Here is a 24,321-nt window from a genome sequence, read left to right as displayed (position 1 = left end):
GCCGCAACGCTGCGCCTGCTATGGTGGGACCAGGTCTCACGCTGCAAATGATTATCGCATTAACAGGCCTAGTGAGAGGACTTACATGCTTCCCCGGGTGCCCTTGTTAAAGCTCCGAAAAGCATAGCTGTGAGGCATAGTCTAATGGCTGATTTATGCTTGGTGGTGTGCCATGGCGTTAGGGATGGGACGGTATGAACATTTCATATTGCGATTGTTGTAACGAAAGAAATGGCGATTTATGATATTATCGCGATAATCAAAATCCATTATCCTGGGGCGGAACATTTGCCAAAAAATAGCAGATCTACAAGCTTGTAGATCGGCTATTTTTTTGGCAAAGACATTTGATAGAGAGTGAAAAAAAGACTGTATCAAGTACGTATATTATATATATATATAAGTACCTTTTACCAATTATAGAGGGTTTAAGTGGTACCGGATATGCAGCTCGGCAAATAAAAGGTGAATTGATCCCAGTGCATGACGGAGGACGATATCACGATGAATGAAATCTCCACGATGCAATTATCGTGAGTGTTTTTTTATCACGATAAACGATAATATCGCGTATCGTCCCATCCCTACATGGCGTGCTCTGAAAATAGCTCGTCCACAAGCTCACACCGCGTCATGCAGTGTGAGCTTGCAGATCTGTTGTTTTCGGTGGATGACACCGCCAACGTGCAACTAAATGTCGCCGTTAATTGAGCTCAGTGGCAGCCAATGGGTGGATGCTAGAGTAGTACTAATGATGGTGAGGCTAGCAAGTGCAGACTTTATATCAGTATGCCATTTGTAATGCACAAGCTGAGGTTTCACCATGGAGGAGCTGGGCTGCTAATAAAGACTAGCACTTACTAATAATTATGCATAGTTGACCCTTCCTTGAACCACCTTTTCCATCTGCTGTAAAAGGACTGGAGTATAAAGGAGGCTAGCTTTAAAGAGACACTATCACGTGGATGTTATGCATTTCAGTTGACATGTGAATGATTATCATAGTCCACCTAATTGTCACTGTCGGGCAGAAACCTCGTATCTCCTCGTATATTCAAATTTGTAATTTTTTTCGCAAAGTAAACACTGCTTCATCATACAAGGCCGTCGCACAAAAGTAGTGAAAACAGCCGATCTACAAGCACACAACGCCTTGCATCGGCTGTTTTCACTAGTTTAAATCATTTTAAAAGTGATACATGCAAAACAAACGGTTTGGGACATACAAGGTTTCCACCCGACAACGACGTAATGAAACACCAATATTTACGATGCAGCCACTGTTTCAGCCGTCCCTACAATTCCCAAGATTCATTTCACGCACAAGCACCGGCCTGGCATCCACATGGTCCAAGGGGCCTTTTCCACTGGCAAAGAACCGCTTCGGGTTCTTTCTCCCGCCTATGGGATGGCAACTTTCTTGGAACCTTGGTTCGTTCTTGTGAACTGGCCACGAACCAACTTTTACGGTTCGGAACCAACTTGGTTCTCGGTGGAAAAGCGCACCTCTGGTTCATCCCATAGGCGGGAGAAACAACCCGAACCGGTTCTTTGCCGGTGGAAAAGGCCCCTAATTGTCCTTGATTTGTATTTTTCGTACTCATTGCTATTTTGCTGTAAACACGGTGCTGTTTTGCTATTGCTATTTTCAAAAGATTGTTATACATTTTATTCATTTGAAATGGGTCATTCTGCATAATAGAGTACTTTCTACTTTTGGTACTTTTAGTAGATTTTGATACCAATTCTTTTGTACATTTACTCAAGTACATGTTTAATTCCGGACTTTTACTTGTAACAGAGTATTTCTACATTGCAGTATTGATACTTTTACTTAAATAAAACATGTGAGTAGCCTAGTTTTTCCACCACTGCAAATGTATACATAATGTGATAGTGTCCCTTTAGGTTGATACTCTCCATTGGGCGTAGGACATTTATAAGGCATACATATATAAGGCCCTATATTCCTGACCTCATTGTATGCTTCCATAAGTAGCCTAGAACTATAACACCTATTTTCAAAAATAGAAGCTTATGAATTTTTTTCTTTGTTTCACTGAGGTGATGAGGGACAGTGCACGTGGTCACAATTATCAGGACATCATGCATGCCATGAACAATATGGAGGACACACGCACACACACACACACACACACACACACACACACACACACACACACACACACACACACACACACACAAACATACAATAAGAATGCAAACATGCTACATTGAATATTAACCACTCGTACCCTAGCGCCATAATAGGCGACCATTCTGCAAAAATAGCAAATCGTCTTAATAATGACTTAAGTCAATCCTTTGCCCACACCACCAACGACGTACTATGCTAGATGGCACTGTTCGCTAACCTATGAGGCCTCATTTGTTTTCCGGTTCTCTGGGAGTCACGTGGATCACGTGAATCACATGACCACAAAAGAAACAATACAAAAATATCAATATGCAGGCACTCTGAGGAAAAAATGCATACCATTCATTCCATTGTGAGTGTATACATCTCCACTCAACTCGCTTTAACTTTCCATTGGATTATCGCCACCGGATACCTCCCTTCATGGAAGCCACGTGCGTCATGCGTCTTTTGAGACCATCCATGGGCGGATCGGGCGACGCATAATATTCAATGATTTTTCAAAGTTTATTGAAAAACTCTGAATGATGGCAGGAGCGGATTAGACGAGGTTTTAACCCTGGCGGTCATGTACTGTACATGCATACTGTATATGCATGTACACTACACATGTATGAATTGTCCATGCATTGCATGGATGCATGTTAATCCGGCCTGCCTTAGTGCATGTGAGACAGATATGATGATAATACTCATCAGTTGCCTTGCAAGTGAGCACACAGTAGGAGACACAGCGATGACACTGAGGGCGAATGAGCCGTTCTACCGTATATTCAGTCTGCTGAAGTAAACTGTTGAGGTACATGGAGGGAGGGACACTCAAATCTGTTCCTTTTTGTCTCTGGTTTGGTTCATTCAACAACTCCACAGTTAAGTCCTAAGACCTACTACACCAGACACCCACGCTAGGGAATTAACAAAAAAGTCGACAAGTCGACTCAGTCGACTTCATTACACAAGTCGACTCCCACCAGAAAAAGTCGAAAGTCAATTTGTAAAAATAGCAGATCTACATGCTCATCGGGAGGCGTTGTGAGCATGTAGATCGGCTATTTTTACAATTTCTGACTCTATATATTTGACAATCTACACAATGTTTAATTTGCCATTTTAGAGGTATTAACACATTCCCCGCCATTTAACAATACCTTCGTACTCTATGGTGCCTCTGGTCTCCATAGACTTCCATGTAATTCATAGTGCACGGATCATGCACACCCATGCCTAGATAATGCACCACGTGTGTCCACATTGCTCACAGCTTTCAAACAAAAAAATCTGAATGGAAATCCGTTCAGGCATTCATGAGATACAAGCCATTATGTTTTCCTAAAATGTAAACAAAGATGGCTGCCATGTTTGATAGATGGGGTTGCTATGGGGGTTAAACATGCAATTTCGCGATTTCTATCATGCCTACTACATTTTTTGGGGTCCGAAAAAAAAAATCTTTGAAAAAAAAATTATTATTTTTTTCAAAATGGCGGAAATTCTCGGGACTATCGGGCCTGGCAGGGAAAGACATTAAAATAATCTCGGGACTATCGGGCCTGGCATGCAATGAGTTAAAAAGTCCTTAATTTGGCACTTTAGAAATGTGAAGATACCCTCTATACACTTAAACCTAATGTCGGTTTGTTTGCAGTTGAGTGAGAAAACAATGTTTCACATTAAGTAAATCATCTGGGGACCCCCGAAGATAATTGGGGCGTTGTGATGACGTCATAATGATAAAGTCGACTTCAACTCAACTTTTTACTGAGTCGAGTCGACTTGCAAAAATCACAAGTCGTTAATGCCCTAACGCACACGCGCGCACACTCACACTCTCTCTCTCTTTCTCTCTCTCCCTCTCTCTTTTGGCCCATATTTGTATCTGTATCTGAGTAGAGTTGTGTAAATGCTAATTGCCTCTGACAGGTTGATGTGTGGCTATATCAGAGGGGCCAACTCTTCTTTCAGCATAGGGCGAGATTAGCCGTGGATTGGCGGGATTTACCGCTCGAGGCGGCCGGATTAGCTCCGTGTTGAAGTTTTAGAACAAAGTCACGTCATTTTTAAATAAATAGAATAAGAGCTTTTATAAGCCTGTGACATTATCAGAAGAACAGAAAACTAATCAGCTTTTTCTCTCTCTCAAAAGCTAATTATTCTTAATAGGGATTTGATTTTTAAAGCCACTTAAACAATGAGGGGATTCCAAGACAACCATATGGTGATCCATAAAAAAAAGAATCTTATAGCATATTCTCCAATTCCGTCATTGTCAGAAAGGAGCTTTGGTTAATATTTTTTACCCTGACCTGAGTGTACTTTACACTATCAATGATTCTTATGCATTCCTAATAAAGTCACATTTCACGGAGTAAACTTTCCTCTAATGCTTCCACTTGAAGGTGTCATTGAGTTTGAAACCGCAACAGTATCTAACAGTATTTCTTTTGCATGTGCACTGGCTGTAATTAAATCACTTTTCCATCTGCCATGCTCTGCGTCCGTAGAAATCACGCCTTAGTGATTCAGTGGCAAAAAAAACAAATGAGATTGACTCCCTAATGTCTGTGGTTGAGGGTATGTCTGGTGCTGGGATGGAGTTCTCAGAGACCCACTATCTCGCCCGCAGTGCATCACAAATGTATGGATAATGGGTTTAGCCTGCTAGATATTCCACCATTACAGGTTTATCTGTGATGGAAGGTGCATTTTATGGCATTAGGGAGGGCCAGGCAAACAATGAATCATAGCTCAGACATCTGTAAACAAGATTCCCTGCGTTTTAAGCCCCAAAAAGAGCATGTGTTCAATATCTCGCCATCATTAATCATTAACGCTCAAATACCGGGAACGCGCCCGAGTCGCGCTCGATTTTAACCACTTCAACCATTATTTTATGCCTTAACTATTGAAAAATAGCAGATATACAAGCTCACAGCGCGGCACCGAGTGCCGCGCTGTGAGCTTGTAGATCTGCTATTTTTGAAAAATCGTGAACATTATGTGCAAGTCTTTGAATATCTTTGACCCGACTTCTAAATCCTTCCTCTAAATCAGTGGTTCTCAAACCTTTTCTTGTCAAGGACCCCAAAAATTGCAGGTATTTGGCCACGGACTCCCATCTCAAAATATATTGTTCCAGGGACCCCCAGAAGCGAATATTTGAGTGACAAATGTTTGCTTTTAAATAGATATATTCAAAGACCTGCAAAAAAATATCTTGATTTTTCAAAAATAGCAGATCTACAAGCTCGCAGCGCGGCACTCGGTGCCGCGCTGTGAGCTTGTATATCTGCTATTTTCTTTAAGCATTCAATAATTCTAGGTCTAAATGGGTTAAAGTAGGTCTGCATTCACGATCGCTGCCGTCATGTCCGCTCAGACGGAAATGCATTTCCACAACGGCAGGAAGACAACCGCCCCACCCTCCCCACAACACAAATCTATTTAAAATATGCTTTAATTACGTTGGCTTATTTCTGGTTTATTTTCTATTGGTTACCAGTCTGTTGTCTTTACTGTTTTCTTATTCTCTGTCCTTCACATGGAGCAAAAAAAAACCAAACAAACAGATGTTTGTTTGGTTTGGCTTTCCACTCCTTAGGAGCATAGACTGTGCATGGTAAGTGATCTGAGTGCTAATGCTTGGCAGCACACCTTCTCAGGCTTTTTATCAGGCAGGAAAATGGGCTCTCCTGCTGGGCTGTTTGGAAAGTAGAGCGGCAGAACAACCAACGTGTTGTGGCAGGAAGGAAGAAAATATGGTAATCTGGACGCTTTCAAGCCGGCATTAAAAGATTAATCGTCATATAATTGGTACAATGCTCATTATAAGATGGCACCATTAATGTCTACCCACTCCGTGTCTCAGAGCAGGGCTGTGGACAGTTCAGAAAACTGCCCACCGGTGACATAACAGACAGGCAGGTTTCAAGATGTCAAACTTTGTATTTGTATTTGTATTATTATTATTGCGACCATAGATTGATACTTAGTATGAAAGCCTCCAGATCCTGTCTGTCACTCTTCTGAGTCTCTCACTCTTCTGACATCACAATGACGTCACAATATAGCTGACATGTTCTGACATCACCTCGTCCCAGCTCAGCAGAAGGATATAGCTGACCTGTTCTCACTACATCACGATGACCTGTTCTCACATCGCCTATTAGGGCATCTACAGGTTATTATTATTATTATTATAATAATGCAAGAAACAATGGCCTTTATTTCAGCATGTTTACTTTCCAGGAAGAGAAAGGCTGCAGTTTCTGTTAGAAACACTGTTGATGATGTCATTGGTAGGCGGTCCTTGAACATAGTCAGACCACCAACTTGAGTGTATGATATAGTGCCAACTCTGAGCATTAGTGAGGACCAATTATATGACGATAAGGTTGAACATGGGTGACGTATTCTTTTAAAGAGGCCATGATATAGCAAAAATAGCAGATCTACAAGGTCACAAAGCGTTGCTATTTATTCCGGACATACCCAGAATAGGGACACTAGTCTAACAGGGTTCACGTGGTTAAGTGGAAGGGCTTGTCGCTGCCTCCAGGGGTGCAGACCTCGGTGGAGGGAGCCAGAGTGGATGTAAGACAAGCAGCTGAACCCGGGCAGAAGAGGCATGAGAGAGAAAGAGGGGTGTGTGGAGCTATATGGAGGTGACGCGCTAGGGACCGCTGGTCAACAGGTCCAAATGGCCAGGGAACTGTCACATGCTAGCTACGTCTTAAGCCCCGACAGCAATCCATTTGAGGGTCTCCTGGCGTTAACCTATTAGGACCGGGGAAAGCATCTGTTACATTTTAGATGTAAACCACTGTATCCATTATTTTATACTTTAGGCTGTTCAAAAATAGTACATATAAAAGCTCATAGCACTTCACGAACCATGAAAATGTGTGTAATGCTGCATTCACACTACAGATATATAGTTGAACGTTTTGCTTGCTTGGTCAATGTTATCTCAATGGAAACCAGCTTTAAAGATACAGGACACACACAGAACGAAGGTTTGGAAGCTTTAAAGCTGGTTTCCATTGAGATAACATTGACCAAGCAAGCTAAACGTTCAACTATATATCTGCAGTGTGAATGCAGCTTTAGTCTTTGAATATATAATATATGTTTTAAGCAGACATTTCTAACTCAAATCTTTGCTTCTGTGTGTCCCTGGAACAACATATTTTGAGATGGGCGTTAGCGGCCAAATACCTAGCATTTTGGGGGTCCTTGACATATAAAGGTTTGAGCACCACTGACATAGAAACATAAGTCTTTCAGAAAACTATTAGGATTTAGAGGACATTTGCAGAATGTGGTCCTGAGATCTTAATGGGTTAACTGAGTGCTAAAACCCAATCAAACAGCCCGGAAAGGGAAGAGCCGAGAGGCGAGAGCCCAGACGGCTTCCACTTGTGTGAGCAATTCACCTCTGACTGACCCGTTCAGACATCCTAAACAAGCCGCGTGTGTGTCGCGCATGGCTGGAAAGCCATGCTCGGGAACCTTGAGACATGCCACGCACTGTATCTGTAAAGGCTAGAGAGACACCCCGCCCCTTCCCCAAATCCAAAGAACACTGCAGTGGTGGAAGAAGTACTCACATTTTCTACTTAAAGTTATACTGTGTAAGTTGCTCAACTAGTGGTCAGTAGCGTTATAGCAAACCGCGGTCGCGTCTGCTTTTTTCTGCAGTTTTTCGCCGCGGACCGGGCCTCCAGACCACCGCGTCCGCCTCGCCGGCTCGCCCGCCTCGCCACGCATCCGTGGAGGTGTCTCGTGTCCCTCTGCGGACCGGCGTTGGGGAGTTACAGGCTAGACTTCTAGACCAGCGTAAACAAAGCTGTTGAAGCAAGCTATTTCCTGAAGAGACATGATTTGCCGGTAGTGTATCATGTGTGTATGATCTGCAATGTGATTGGCCAACGTATACACAACGTATACGGATGATGCAGATGACGTCATTTTGCCGCGAAATCCCGCCCCTGTCACGGCTAAGTAGAAAACATATAAAGAAAAGGCTTTTGGGGCTGAAATGAACGGAGTGGGGGTTCTAAAACTTTAGCGATTTAATAGTTAGAACAATTTTAAGATATGTTTTATAAAAAAAGTTACATAGTATAACTTTAAAGAGGTGGTGCCATAGTTTTGTACTTTTTCTGGTTTTCATGTGTCTATGAGGTTGACAGTAAGTACTTCATTAGACCCCCTGGTGTGGTTTTTATGAGCAATTATGCATTCTCTTTTTATTTGGGTTTTTAGCTGGAGGATGCCACCTGCTGGGTCAGACGTGCCGTTCCAAAAACACCCATACTTATTACATCATAGAATCAACCCCTCCCCTAATTACCATTCACCCAACACATGTGGGTGTGGCTAACTTTAGCTGGGTCACCACCCACCATGACAACCACGCATACCAATGAACTGGTGGGTGTGGCCACATAAAAACATAATGTTAACTCTTTCTGTACACTTTTTTGGAAAAATTCTTCCTCCTAGTATAATCATAATAGTAGATAATCATGTTTTATAGAGGGGAAAATCATGGCACCCCATCTTTAAGTAAAAGTATCAATACTGCTTTGTAGAAGTACTCTGTTAAAAGTAGAAGTACAGAATTCAAAATTTACTTGAGTAAAGGTATTGGCATCAAAATGTACTCAAAGTACTAAAAGTAAAAGTACAAAATGTTTGAAAATAGCAGATCTACGAGCTCACAACACGTCGCGATGCGACGCGTTGTGAGCTTGTAGATCGGCTACAAGCTCACAGTACAAGTACTACATTTGGATCCCAGATTTAGTGGAGTAGAAGTAAAAGTATTGGAATTTGGAAATACTCAGGTAAAGTACAAATACCTCAAAACTGTACATAAGTACAGTACTTAAAGGGGAAGACCACCCATTTTCAATATTGAACTATGTCATTAATGTAACTTAGAGGAGTGGTGTGGAAATAGAAAAAAAGTTCCCCCCCTTCTGTGTTGCCTAGAACTGGAAGATTGATTTTGGGGTTTGTATTGTAAAGTACAACGGTGTGATGTCATCAAGTTGTACTTTGCAATACAAACCCCAAATTCAATCCTCCAGTTCTAGGCAACACAGAAGGGGGGGAACTTTTTTTCTATTTCCACACAACTCCTCTAAGGTATATAATATTAATGATATAGTTCAATATTGAAAATGGGTGGTCTTCCCCTTTAAGTAAAAATACTTACTTTACACCACTGGAACACTGTTGCAGTCTTCGATAAGGTCAAATGAGGGTACATTGTGAGATGTGAGAACGAGAAAGAGATATGTAAATGAGTTTTTGCTTTGCATTTCTACCTTCCCGAAACTGTATTCAATGCCTGTGATCACAAAGGCATAACAAAAGAGTCTGTCTTCTTTGTCATTACTTTCAGTGTCTGTTATTTAATATTTATATGTTGGTTGCTTCTGTTTGATGTCTGGGTGAAAAACCCAGCTCAGATTGTAATCACGGATATTACCTAACATGAGATGCGGGGGTGGAATCACAAGACAGGAACATCTAGTTGATGTTAGGATGAAGAACAAATCCTCCTTTTTGTATCCGTCGCACAAAAAAGGAGGACATCATGTACTGTAGATGTCAGTACGCACAATGGCCATGGTGTGCATGTCATACTTCATGTAATCTCTCAAGACCGATTCAGAGCTCCGCAGCTGAATCCGTTGGCAACTCTTTACAACTCATTACAACATGTAGAGTTGGTGTTATTAGGATTGAAAACAAACGAGTACCACCGGAAGTGGAGAGCCCTATTTTGACCGCATCTTCACTTGTGTCCAGTGCAATGGCAAATGAGGACGCGATCTGTCTGCGCACAGGGCGCTCTGAAATAGTAATGCGTTAGATTAATACAAATTAATTAATACAAACTAATCAGAGTGCACGGGTGCTATCACCTTTACGAACTAGATTGTGCCCGGCGTGAGGCACATTGACATTCAAACAAGAGGATTTTATATTGTAGCGTCCTTTGCATGAAGTGAAAGCACGCAAGTTTATAATCTAGCAGCATTAATAATGTGATAATAATGATGTCAGGAGATACAGGCAAAAGTAAATCTCTCTGCTCACCGACACATGAAACCAGAGAAATCCAAACGCAGTGCATGGTTGTTTCTGCATGTGGTCAGAATCACTGTAGCCTAATGCCTCCTCATGTCCAACAGACAGACATAATATTCACATGCTCATTCTCAGTTAGGTTATTACCGTATATTAAAGCATACCAATGCCAGTGTGTTGCGTGCACCCTTGGATCTCCATGCATATCGATGTGGATAACTACTGTACAGAGACAGATAAATAATGTTTGTAATTCTTACGTTAAGGTAGGCTGTTTGATAATATTTATCAGCTGAATGAAGATGTCCCTTCCTCTCTACTCGTAGAGCGGTCCAAAATGCTTCAATTCCTATTTGGTTGCATGCCTTCTGCTATGCTGCACAGATAGCTGCACAACACGTCGCGCTGCAATGCGTTGTGAGCTTGTAGATCAGATATTTCATTGGCGAATACACACAATTTAGGCATAGCCTTGTTCCATCACCAGGAGATCATCTGTTAATATGCATAGCAGCTGCAATTCTTCTTGTTTTATTTCCTGAATTAATGAAGAATAAAGTGCTGTGAGAATGTGAGTGTTGTGTTCAGATCTAATGGATTTTGATTGCAATCAATGTGTGCGCAGTGTGAACTCTCGATGCCTAATCCAAACACTCTGCTCCCTAAATAACAAAATCACCCGTTCTGCTGTCACTGCACCAGAGATGCAAGAGATTAGACTAGATCCAAGCTGGTCTGGTGGGGAAAATAGTACACACCAGTACACCCCCATGTGCGAACTCGGTGCACAGCGGTGTGGTATTTAGATAACCGTAAAGCGTAAAGCACTTGCGTTGGGGGAAGGTACTGTATTGCTCTACGCTAAAAGCACTTTTTGCTAGCAGAAGATCAGAAATCGTTACAACTGGCGGGTGGCAGAGTCTTCACCAGAACTATAACAATAGTGGTGAACAATATCATTTGGATCACCTTCAGAGCGATTTCATGAATGCCAATCGAAATCGTTCAGGTGAACTCACTCACTGCTCTGGAGAATACATACATAATACTACCACTACCACTACGGACCATAACTAAAGAACGGATGATCACATTTTTCTTCTCCGGGTGAAAGAAGAGTCGATCATCCGCTCCAGTCAGCTTTTGTTTACATCCATGTGTTACTCTTGGATGCAATCGGTCTCACTCACACTCGGAATCAGAGGTAGTTTTCTTATTATTGACGTTGAGGAGGAGATGATTATGAATAGCTAATGCTTGCTGGTAGGCTAGTTGGCATTACCTCAGGTAGTCTACAGCTACAGAGTCAGATTATGTGGGGCAGCAGTGGCTCAGGGGTAGAGAACCCGTCATTAGAACACGGAGAGTTCCCGAAGGGTTCCCAGTTCGAATCCCGGGCTCCCCCAAAGTTAGTGTTGAAGAGTCCTTGAGCAAGACTCTGAACCCCTAGTTGTTCCTGTTGAGCTGGTTGGTACCTTGCATGGTTTCCTCCGCCATCGGTGTATCATGTATGAATGCGCTCTATAAATGCACCATTTACCATTTATCTATATCCTATATGTGTTTCAGCACCACAGCACTCTAACCTAACGCGGACAGTTTTGTGTAGGCAGATGGGCGGGCGCGGTGAGTATCTCCGCAAGTCTCCAGCCAATAGCATGTGTTCTCCTTCCCCCACCCCCCTCTGCTCCTCTGCTCAGCGCAGAGAACGCTGGTGCGTCATGACGTCAACACATTTGGTGCGACGCTCTCTGCACTCTGATTGGTTAGGGAAATTCTACACTTCCTACAACAGTGATCATATCATAACGCGATCACCCAGGCTTCTTTTTCTTCCGATCGCCAAAAGAAGTCTGGGTTTCCGAGGCTAACACCACAGAGACAGAAATCTCTTGTGCTCCGTGTGTGGGATCTGACACAGCTGGACTGCACAGTCACTGTTTACAGAACATTATTGTTCTTCAATGTGAACGCTCACATGATGATTATCATTCTAGTTATAGTCATAGTTATCGTGCTTGGTGTGAATAGCCCTTTACTGTCGATTGCTTTATATTGACAAAATCAACAATACTTATATTAATGTTGGGTTCCAATATGACTTTCACTTTAGTTCCGGTGAGACAGAATCAGATCAGCTAATGGAAATACAATCAAATGGCATTGGTTGGCTCTTCATAGATTGTGATGCTGTGTTGGCCCATGGCCACAGGCCCCCTGGCTTGCTCTGACTCAATACTCTCGGACAAATTGCTCCCCTGAAATGCTTTTGGTGCAAATGTAATTAGTTGGCACAGGGTTCAGTGGTATTGTGTTCTTCTCTTCTCCCTCCCCGGTGTGCCGTCACACAGAGAATTAACTATGACAAACGGTAATTATTATTTCCCTTCCGCCGTCAAAGAGGAGTGGGTGCCAATGCCAGCCACTGACAGAGGGCACCTCTGCGCTGGCCTTGTCACAGGAATTCAGTTTAGAATTTAGTTTTGTTTTAGGTTTCTGCATAGCAAAAGAGTTTTCCGTACAGCCTACCTGGGGTTTGGTGATGGCAGATGTTTCTTTGCGTTTTGGTTTTTCAGAACTGTTTGGGACTAATTAATTGGATGGATTAATTGTTAATTAATGGATGTGCACTATTACTTGTGAACCTGAACCTTATTTTTCTTTTTTTCCTTCTTTTTTCTTTTCTTTTTCAGAAAATGGAGCTCTTGGACAGGAACGCCGGGTAACTTGTATTGTCAGATGAGGTATGAGAGTGGAGAACCCTGCTGGCAAGGCCCAACTCGCAATACTTTGGTAAGGCCTGGGCATCTCTCACATGCACATGCACGCGCGCGCGCCATACACTATTTAGAAATCGTTAAGCATTTTCTACATCACTACTTCTATCTCATTTATAAGGCCTAGATTGTCCTGACTTTAAATGGGCTCACACAAAATATTACATTAAATCAAGGTGCACTCGCATGTCAATGACTAGTTTTAACCACATGAAGCCTACCAGAGTTGGTGTCAAAGGGTCCTTGAGCAAGACACTGAACCCCTAATTGCTTCCGATGAACAGGTTTGCTCTGCCATCAGTGTATGACTCTATGTAAAGCGCTTTGGATAAAAGCGCTGTATAAATGCACCATTTACCAATTTAAGACAATTTTAATATAGGATAGCATCCCTATTCTGGGGTGAACATTTTCGTAAAAATAGCAATTCTTTATTTTGCTCTCTTGCTGAGGATCTCATCGATGCAACTATAGTGTAAGTTATATCAGAACTGGAGGGAAGAGCAAAGACTGTTCCCAAAGGAAAACGTGTTTTTTTGTTCTTCTCCCGACTGGCTTCGGCTATTGTTTGATTCACAAGCTGGCTTTAGTGGTAGTGAAGAAATAGGATGGCTCCAGAGTACCACACTGCTGTGTCTCTGTTAGTTGCCCTCATAGAATACCAAACCAGACAGGCTGTAGAGCTGGAGGTCACTGGTAAGCAGCTCAGAGACAGTGACCCAGACATCCCTCTCATGGGCGGCGGGCGCTGACTGCTGCTGTTTGGTAGCCCTGAACGTTCGTTACTCAATTCGGAAATAGACTTTGTTCAAAAGTGTGTGGTGACCAGTGGTGCCTACTTAAAGCAGTAGTTCACCCCCAAAATGACTTTTTTGAAACGGGTCCCCATCCGGAATCAATGGGGGTCAATTTATTGTTATCACATTTTTGTCTTAGGAATGCGACAAAAAACTAAATATATTATTGAACTCTAGTCTCCATGGCATGAGTAATCAATAGAAAAAAAGTCATTTTGGGGGTGAACTACTCCTTTAAGTACAATTTTGTGGTATTTGTACCTTACTTTTACTCCACTACATCTCGGATCCAAATATTGTACTTTTACTCCACTACATGTATTTGTATACTTTAGTTACTAGTTACTTTGCAAAAATACATTATTATATTGTAAAACATACATGAACCACAAGCTCACAACGTGTCGCATTGCGACACGTTGTGAGCTTGTAGATCTGCTATTTTTAAACATTTTGTACCTTTACTTTTGGAACTTTAAATACATTTTGATGACAACACTTTCATACTTTTACTCAAGTACATTCTGAATTGCGGACCTTTACTTGTAACAGGGTATTTCTACATTGCAGTATTGATACTTTTACTTAAAAAAATATGTGAGTACTTTTTCCACCACTGGTGGTGACAACTTAGTGGGGATTGTCGTTGATTAGGTTTGCGTCACATACAAGTTCAATATAGCTACTTTATACTATATGACAGGGCTCTGCTAAAAGATAGTTGAAGCTACAATTGTGCCGTTGCAAGTCTTCAGGCATTACCGCTCTTTTCCAGAAAATGTCCTGCAAATAGCAAAAATAGCTGATCTACAAGCTCAATGTTCTGCCAATCCACTGGAAATCTACTGTCTTGCCAATGGCATAGTGTGTGAAGTTTCAAAATGGCACATATGTACCCTTCTCTACCCTTTCTGGACTGCGTGCGTGCGTGCGTGCGTCTCTACAGTTCAACTATCAAGTGATTTTGCTGACAGCTTTTCATTGCAAATTGAAAATATTTCCTGAAAGATTAGGCTTGGACTGAGTCATGATGTTCCTGCCCATAACTTGAACTGCATGGATTGCGTAGTGAAGGAGGTTACAGACGAGACATGGCAACGTTTCACATTTACAGTGGTTATGTTTGAGTCACCAGAGGATATTAGGATATTGTTCAATGCACTGGAAAGGCTGGTAGAAATGAGTTGCAATCACATGCAATTTTGTATAAAAAACAAGTAGTTAAAGGCACAAAGAGCTGCTTTAGAAAGGCTCTGTGCAGTCACTTTGAAGAGCACAATACAGACATTGAACCAGGATATCTATGCTGCACCTGTTCATTCTCTAAGTGCATCTGATGTTTATAGAGAGCCTACTCCCAAACATGAGTTATTACCAGATGCATACATTTCAGTGAAATGTATTAGAGATTACAACTGGAGACAAGGCTTTAATCAGGAGGTTATAGGACTGTTTAGTTAAATACGGTACACACACGTTATCCTGTACTGGATTTAGTGAACCTATTGTTGCAGTGTAGATGTTAGCTTTCATTGTCATTTGTCAACAGCCTTCCAGTATTCCGATTACTTGTAACATTAGAGCATACAGCATGTATTCCCCATGAGGATAACTTCACTGAGCCAGATTGAATACATGGGCTATTTTGGAAGATGAGGACCTTGAGTTGGTAACAAAACCGCCCGCGCTCTGACAGATCGATACAATGACAAATGTGTCACCACCATTCAGCAGCGCCACTGGAAGCCGTTATAGCACACGTCACAAGATGAGGTTATTCTAAACTATATTACACCTATTTGGTTGAATGACTGCTCATCTGTATGTTGTCATAATTGAGCAAATACAATTGATTGTAATTGACTGTCACTCAAAAATGCCTGGTGTGGATTTCAAAAAAATAATGAGGCTAGAAACATTTGTGTAATTTTACTTTGACAATAGAAAAATGAGTTGTACAGATTAAAACATTACTCATTTTAGAATTGCTTAAAACTTAAGTAATGACTATTCATGGGTTGCATTTGTAGTCCTACATGAGCCATGTTGAGGACCAACACAGGTGGTCTGATTGGCATAGAACATTAGTTCTGTGCCAATCAAACAAATAGAAACACCTGTGTTGGTCCTCAACATGGCTGTTTAGGACTACAAATGCAACCCATGAATAGATGGGCACCCGCTGGCCTACCGGTCCAGGCGCATACCGCATAGGCTCTGTGTAACCTTACAGCGTGTCGCTGGTTCGACAGTCCGACCACTTTTGCTGCGTGTCACTCCCCGTCTCTCTCCCCATTTCCTGTCAGTCTACCGTCCTATCAACAAAGGCATAAAAAAGCCAGAAAGCATAACTTTAAAAATATATCTTACAATAAATGTGAGAAATCTCTTTGAGTATGTATGTAATCCGCGTATATATATAATTACTATAGATACTATAGAAACTATAAATAAGATATGATCCTTCGAGGTCGGCTCTTCCTATCATTGTGAAGCAGAATTCACCAAGCGTTGGATTACGGCGAGAGGACGAGACATTTGTACGACACATACATTTGTACTAGGACAAAGATTATATTTGCACTTATATGTACTTTGATGTCAAACATGGTGCCAAACACAGTTGGCGCACATGGTTTAGTATAATTCACAGCTGTAGAGAGTTTATCTGCATGCAAAGGAACTAAAACACATAGTGGACCTTCGACAGTTCACAGAATAGCAGTGTACAGTACCAACAAAGGCGAGGCACACCAGCAAAACATCTTCGGTGTTCTGAGACGGCTTTCTCCAAACAATTTTGAGGAATCACAGCGAGACTATATCATTTGGTTCACCGGGATAAGGGACAGTATTGTTAATATATTAGCTGAAAGTGTTGATCAAATGCTATTTTCTCTTTATTAATAAAAACAGCAATGGATATGTGATGAACAAATGTGTCTCAGCGCAGCTGACGGCTAGTCATTGCATTTTTTCTCATTTTCATTTTTTCATTTCATTTGAAAGCTGGGGATCATAGCTACAAAATGGTATATTGGTTCTAAATAAATGTCTAACCTGCAAATGACCTGACGATCTCTCACATTAATAAAAAAAAAAGTCTTATTTACATGCAGAGTTAAGCTCTGGCGTTTAAGTGAAATGTAGCCTAGATATTTTGAGCATCTGTGGCTTTTTTCATTTTAGAAAAAAAAAAATAAAAAAAAAAATCATATTAGCAGTAGTGAAAAACCCTGCCTTCCGAAATGACTGCCCCTCAGTCAAGCTGAGTCACAAATGATGACTAGCATTCACCTTTGCGCCCATATTGTCCAATCTTGCTGCAAGAGGTTGCGTTGATACGCCTGCCCTCACTCGTAAAAGCTCAGGAAATGACGAATACCTGTCTGATAATCTACAACATCTATTATACATGTTTGGATTATTGCATTGTTTCTTGAAGGGTAAGACTTGAAAGTGGAACCTGCCTCCCATCCCAAGTTAAATCTCCATCAGTTTTGTGCCAATATTTATGTATATGTGTGCTCTAGGTTCTTCTGTCAAGAAATGCAATCATTTTAGATCCATATATGTATACAGGTATGTGTGTGTAAACCATTTAATCAAATAAATACATTTCAATAGCGCTAGCTGCACGACAATTCTGGAACGAGCCTGAAAGTCACATGATTGACACCAATGCAATGTTTCTTTTTTTACAAATTGAGGAAACAATGTTAAAATTAAGTGTGTCAAAAAAAGATGTTCTCTCCAAAGCCTAGTGTGGGAAGCTGGCCTGCTCTCTCCCCGCCCTTTCCTCCCTGTCAGCCTTCATTGAGTTTATGGTAATGTTCCTTCCAGTTCCTTCATTTAACGCTTTGTCCTCGACTTCACTCCTTTCTAACCTTTACACCCCCACATTTTATAGTCAAATCTGTTAGAACCATTTACATTTTATTCAGGACTTTTGCTCAATTAAAAAAATACAGCAGCACGGTTAATCATGTCATTTACTGAGCCGGGGCCCTCTTTTCAAATGGGAATCCCATGCCGTCTAAATGTAGTCGGCAAATATACCGTATGTACTCAATGCCATCCAGGGGCCTCTTTGAAAAGACTAAATTGAATCCCTTTGATAGCCCCCCCCCCCCCCCCCCCCCCCCCCCCTCCTTCCCCATCCATGTGCAGACGGTATAAATGAAGTCTCGATAGAAGTCATCCCTCATTATATTTGAAATGCTGAACCTCAACTTTGCTCAGCAGTACAGTCTCTTTCCACGGCAAGATAGGGCTTCTCTTCAGACCTTATAGTGTGGAAAAAGAGCCAGTTGATGATGCATTGTTTCAATGGCATAACGCACAGCACAGTGCATGTCCAAGACTCCTGGCAAGGTGTGGAGCTCATCCATCGGTGTTCATTAATTAACCCATTTAGACAGAGTATTGCGCAGAGTATTATTTTATGCTTTAACTTGTAGCTTGTAACTTGAGCTTCTAGATCTGCTATTTTAGAAAAATCGTGAAAATTTGAATGTTGACCCGATTTTGACCCAAGTCTATAAATGTCTTCTAAATCCTTCTGTTTCTGTCAGTGCTTCTCAAAATGTTTCATGCCAAGGACCCCCAAAATTACATGTATTTGGCCATGGACCCCCCATCTCAAAATATAACTCAGAAGAAAATATTTGAGTTACAAATGTTCGCTTATATTAAAAAAATCACGACTTTTCAAAAATAGCAGATCTACAAGCTCTCGGTGCCGCACCAAGTGCCGCGCTGCGAGCTTGTAGATCTGCTATGTTTCTATGGTTAATAATTCTATGCCTAAATTAAATTCAAAGCACCAGACAACAACCACCGCGTGAGAAAGCTGCGACCTTACTCTCTGCTCCACTCTCTGTGTAACCTGCTCATTATGCTTCATAATAAGAATGTACTGTATGTGATAGCTCCCCACCAAGACAACATTTGTTTCCATTTTTTATTCAAGACAAAATGAAATCACTAGTTGGTCAGCTCCAATCTCAGAGTTTAGTCCAAGAATACCTGTCCAGAATCCATCTCCTATCTCTCTCTCTCTCGCTCTCTGTCTCTCTCTGTCTCCAGGTGCTTTTGTTCACTAGAGGTATTGTCTGTACAGGGTGCAGTATGATGTGAGGGGTTGCTATGGAAACCCTCCCCTAGAAGTAAAATAAGTTGTTTTCTCTCCACTCTTCTCGTAGAGGGCGTCAAAAAGTCACCTATTAAAAGGCATGCCGGTGGTAATCACGTCGTTTTGCACATCGTCCGGCTAACGTGCGCCCTCGGGGGCTGCGGGAGTGATGTGACATAACTTTGTCTAACTGTCACAACTGTCTGCGGCTGCGGTGTACCCGCACCACCGTCTCACCTTGGCACCCCGTACACTTGCACAATATTAGACAGGGCACCGTTGAGCGATATTTCAGTCTGTCTCCGCATGCTGTAATTTCATTCAAGCATGGAGACCCGAATATGTTTGCGCGTTCCAACAAATCGGTGTGAACTGCAATCCTGCCTCTCCCCCCCCCCCTTTTTTTCCCCTTGCATAATTTTTTCATTTGTAGTGAGTGGCTGTTCTTCACTTCCCTCACAGCCCCATAAAAGTACTCCAGAGGACGTCTATGCGTGAAAGATGACTGTGATACGAGAGTTAATCATATAAACCCCAGCGTCCCTATTCTGGGGGCGAACATTTGGCAAGGTTAGCAGATCTACAAGCTCACAACGTATAGCATTGCGACGCAAAATGGATTTGGTGTAGAGGGGAAAAAAAGTTGTAGTCCAAGGATAGACTCCTGGGAGACCCCGGTCAATGAAGTACAGTATATTGGGATTAAGATAGTTAAAGTGTTGATTTTGTCGACTGAAACAAAATAAAAACGAAACAAAAAACAAACTTTGATGACTTAAGGAGGGAGTCGTGTTATGCTTGGTTACGCTCTGAAAATAACAGATCTACAAGCTCGCATTGCGCTGCCTAGCGTTGTGAGCTTATAGATCTGCTATTTTCAGCATGAAACCAAGTGTAAAATCAGCCATTGCGATGCCATCGAGGCCCACCAAAATACATTTTTGTCGTCTAAATTTGTATGATATTTAGTCGACTAAAACTAGACTAACACAAAAACATTTCAGCGATCAAAATCAACTTCCACTCTCTTAACCACTTAATCGTTGAGCGGAAGTATCGTAAAGTGTAACGCGACCCCCTCCCCCACCCCGACATCCTCAGACAGCAGCCCACCCCCCTTACACACACACACAGAGGAGCCAAAGTAGTACAGCTCTTCGTCGAGTTGAACTTGAAACCTTGTATGTCCAAAACCGTTCCCTTTTTTATTATCATTTTAAAAACGAGTTTAAGTAGTGAAAATAGACGATCTACAAGCGCACAACGCCTCGCACCGCGAGGCGTTGTGCGCTTGTAGATCTGCTATTTTCACTACTTTTGTGCAACGCTCTTGTGTGATGAAGTAGGGCTTTGATTCACGAAATAACACACTATTTTGAAACTCGGGAGATACGAGGTTTCTGCCCGACAGTGAGGTCTTGACCTAGGCTAACGATGTCCCTTCCTCATGCGGCGTGCAACCACCTCAACTCTTCCTCCCTGTGTTTTTCTAGGTCACGCTGACATGTGGGACGGAGACGGCCTTGCGCGCGGTGAAGGAGCCCAGCAAATGCCAGTACGTCATGGACTTTGAGACCCCCGTGGCCTGCCAGCCAGCGCTGAAGCAGCAGGGCATACACAGTGAACTGTGACCCCTCCCCTGGCTGGACCTAGCCTAGATTAGTTCCCCCCATTCCCCCTTTAACTCATTTACTGCCAACATGGTTTTTTGACTTTGGTCGTTCCCTGCCACGTTTTTTTCTTACCTTTTAAAAGTAGTCACAGCATATCCACTTCAAGTAAGATCCAGTAGATCGGGCACGCTCCACACGCACGCCACGCCACAGCTCGGATGACAAAAGGCCGCTGATGAATCCATCAAACCTTTCCACAGATACAAGCTAACTAGTTAGCATTGTTTATACTGCAGACGCTAGGCAGGATCAGGAAACAGAGAAATGGGTGTTTTCCTGCATAATTTAACATGGAAGCCAATGGAGATTCGTGTTTTTTTTTTTATCCCGCCTAATTACTATTTCCGGTTCAAACCGGATCCGGTTCTTTTAGAGCAGATGCACACCATCTCGATTTTTTATTTAAAAGAAAAAAAGAAAAAGAAGAAGAAATCTGTCCCTCCTCTCCTTCATCCATGTTGTCAGTACGCGTACATTTCACGAGCAATAATAGGTTTAGAATCTGTAATTTGGAATTTATTCTGGACTGGTTTACTTTGAATACTGCCGATTGTTACACTGCCGCTTCACTTATGTTTTCTAAGAGTTGGCAATTTTTATGCATCAACACTTTAGCAGAAATTGTATTTTTTGAGAGACTGTTCATATTATGTTGCTGTAGGGTTGAAATGCATTATGTGTGCCCATTATAGCTGCAATGAAAATGACGCTCTGGATTAGGAGCATCTGCTAAATGCTTACATTGTAAATTGTAAAGTGTTACTGTATTAGTGAATAGGTTTCTGAACACTGTGAAATTGAATCATTTTAAAGTACTGAATGTCATTGACCATCATGCATATGTTGTTATATTGAAGAATTGAAAATAAAGTTAACCTTTTTTGACTACCGGTACATTCATTACAGAAAAGAGTTTATAGAGTCTTAATCTGACAAGTACAGAATGCTAAATCTCGTAATAATAAGTTGTAAACCCAAAGAAAACATTTCCCTCAAATTGCATAGAGCAATGGTTACCAAACTGGGGGTTGGGACCTCCAGTGGGGTCCTCAAATTAGCAAACAGTATAAGTGTTTACAGGGTATCTACAAACTCACAAAGAGGCGTTGTGAGCTTGTAGTTGGGCAATTTCACAATATTTTTCTCATCTGTTAAACTAAATGTAATGATGCCTTCAATTCCATGTGCTTGTCCGGGTGGGGGGTCCCCAGTTCAAATAGCATTATTTTGGGGGGTCGCGGCCTGAACATTTGGGGACCCTTGGCAACCAATATTGGACCAATATTTCACCAATCGTTATTACCGTTAATACCATTAATTACTATTTCCAATTAACAATTTCACTGCATTATCAGCAGTCAATATTAGCCGTCTAATTATCGATGTTCATGATATCATTAGTATGACAGATTGTGTTGTTCCAGTAGTTGGAACACTGTTGGCCATTAAGGAGGAACTAAATCAACTGTCAGGTGTCCAGCAGGCTGGCTGATTCATCCCCAGCTTGCTGGGGAAGTCTGGGCAGCTGTTTGCCAGCTAGCAAGGCAATGGCCTCGGGCCTTGTCGCCCAGGGACCGTTGCTTTTTATTTATCTGGCTTCAGCTCTCATCCGCTCTCTCCATTTGATGGCACATCTCACAACTGGTTCTTGCCTACAGCTTCCAGAATAATTGTCAGGTTTCCTTTAGGGTGTAGAGTGAGGAGGGAAGGTGCTTATGCACACACACACACACACACACACACACACACACACACACACACACACACACACACACACACACACGCGCGTTCCTACAAGACGAATAATAAAATGTAGATAATGTATTACAGTTCGGGACTGTTTAAGGCTTTGTTTCGCGTATTTGTCAAGGGTGTATGATTGGTTTGTGCAAATCTTGAGGAAACCACTATGTAAACGTGTAAATACTTTATAAGGAAAGAATCATTGCACTGATTTAAATTCTCCAGATGTTATTGTACGTATAAATCTGCCTGGTCTGCTGACCTGAGAGATAACAAATGCAACAGATGATGTCCATTTTTATGTCCTCATTATAGAAAAGCCACCCTCTGCAGGCTCTCCCAACGGCTGGGAGCACTGACAGTCACATGGAGAATGTCAAGACCGACGCCACTTCTGATTTCGCACATGGCACGGAAGTATTACTGGCATCTGGGGAGAACTTTAGAGCGCGTCATTTCCATACGGCGAGCCTTTGAAGTGGTCTGAGAAAGGCTGTTTTTTTTTTCTTCTTTTTTTTTTGCAAGGCACTGGGTAAAATCTACACGCACTGCATGCTGTCAGCAACTGAAATATGCCTAGTTTATCACATGTGAAAGTAGCCAATCTATACGCGCTGCTCTGTGAGCTTATAGATTTGCAATCTTTGCCGCGCAACACTTGCTTGCAACTAATACTAAGTCAGGCTTTACTTGCAAGCTTCAAGATACACAGTGTGGGACGGAAGCTTAAATTGTAATATTATAGTATAAATGGTCAGGCAATTAGACTTTTTTCTTTCTTTCTTTTTTTTTTCTTTCTTTTTTTTTTTTACTGCCTAGCCATTGATGTGCTTGTAGGGATCAGAAAGGCGAGTGAGGGTGTTGTGGGAAGAGTTCAGTCAGGAAACTGAGCACACAGCCGGCACACTAGCACACAAACGCACGCACGCACACACACACACACACACACACACACACGCACACGCGCGCGCGCGTGTGTGCGCACAGTCCGCACACGTACAAACAGACACACTTAGGCACCTCCAGTCAGCACATTTGCACATGAAGGGGAAGGGATGGGAAGTCTTTCTGCAGTCGAGTGTGGGCGTATTTGTGTGTTGACTCCAAATTGCTAAAAGGGCCCAGAGGCTTTATATTGCATGAAATCCCCAACTCAGCTTTGTTGAAACTAGTTCAATTCACTAGTTCTCCAGAGTAGGAGACAGTTATAGGCCGTTCAATTCACTAGTTCTCCAGAGTAGGAGACAGTTATAGGCCGTTCAATTCACTAGTTCTCCAGAGTAGGAGACAGTTATAGGCCTTGCCTGCTGCCCACCTGCTGCCACACTGACTACTGACTGACAATCATCCTTTTTTCTTTTTTTTTCTTTTTTTGGGGCTTTTATGCCTTTATTGATAGGACAGTAGGCTGACAGGAAATTGGGGGAGAGATGGGGAGAGACATGCGGCAAAGGTCGTCCGGATCGGGAATCGAACCGGCGACGCCGCCAGGCATCAATGCCTATATGGTAAGCGCTTAGACCAGTAGGCCACCGGGCGCCCGACAATCATCCTTTTTATTTTTATATTTGTTTTTTTATATTAAGGCCAGTTACTGTATACAGTTGAGAAGGAAACGCTTGCGTTGAGACGGCATTTGATGTTGACATTCTCCTCTTCTGCCACGCATTCAGCGACGATACTGACAGAATGCTAAACAGTAAGCACTCCCAGCCAGTGGTGGAAAGTAACCAAGTACATTTACTTAAATACTGTACTTAAGTACAATTTTGAGGTATTTGTACTTTACTTGAGTATTTGTATTTCCAATACTTTTACGTCTACTCTACTACACCTCAGAGGCAAATATTATACTTTTACTCCACTACAATTATATGACAACTTTAGTTACTAGTTACCTTGTAGATTTGTAATACTATTACAAAACATACATCAA

The 24,321-nt window shown here is 42.0% G+C and overlaps 1 protein-coding gene across 1 annotated transcript in view; it reads left to right on the top strand.

Annotated features, from left to right (window-relative positions):
• Window positions 1-21,436, top strand: part of LOC308298693 (glucosidase 2 subunit beta-like) — a 205,762-nt gene extending 184,326 nt beyond the window's left edge. Inside the window, exons 14-15 of the mRNA XM_080742338.1 lie at window positions 12,955-13,054; window positions 20,463-21,436. Coding sequence (XP_080598464.1) covers window positions 12,955-13,054; window positions 20,463-20,600 — 238 coding nt within the window. The 3' untranslated portion in view covers window positions 20,601-21,436. The remainder of the gene's footprint in view (window positions 1-12,954; window positions 13,055-20,462) is intronic.
• The last annotated feature ends 2,885 nt before the right edge of the window (window positions 21,437-24,321 follow it).

The sequence above is a fragment of the Nannobrachium achirus genome, assembly GCF_963921795.1.
Source record: "Nannobrachium achirus genome assembly, chromosome: 14".
NCBI classification, from domain to species: Eukaryota; Metazoa; Chordata; class Actinopteri; order Myctophiformes; family Myctophidae; genus Nannobrachium; species Nannobrachium achirus.
The sequence above is the reverse complement of the archived record's forward strand: the minus strand, read 5'-3'. Positions and strand labels throughout refer to the sequence as shown.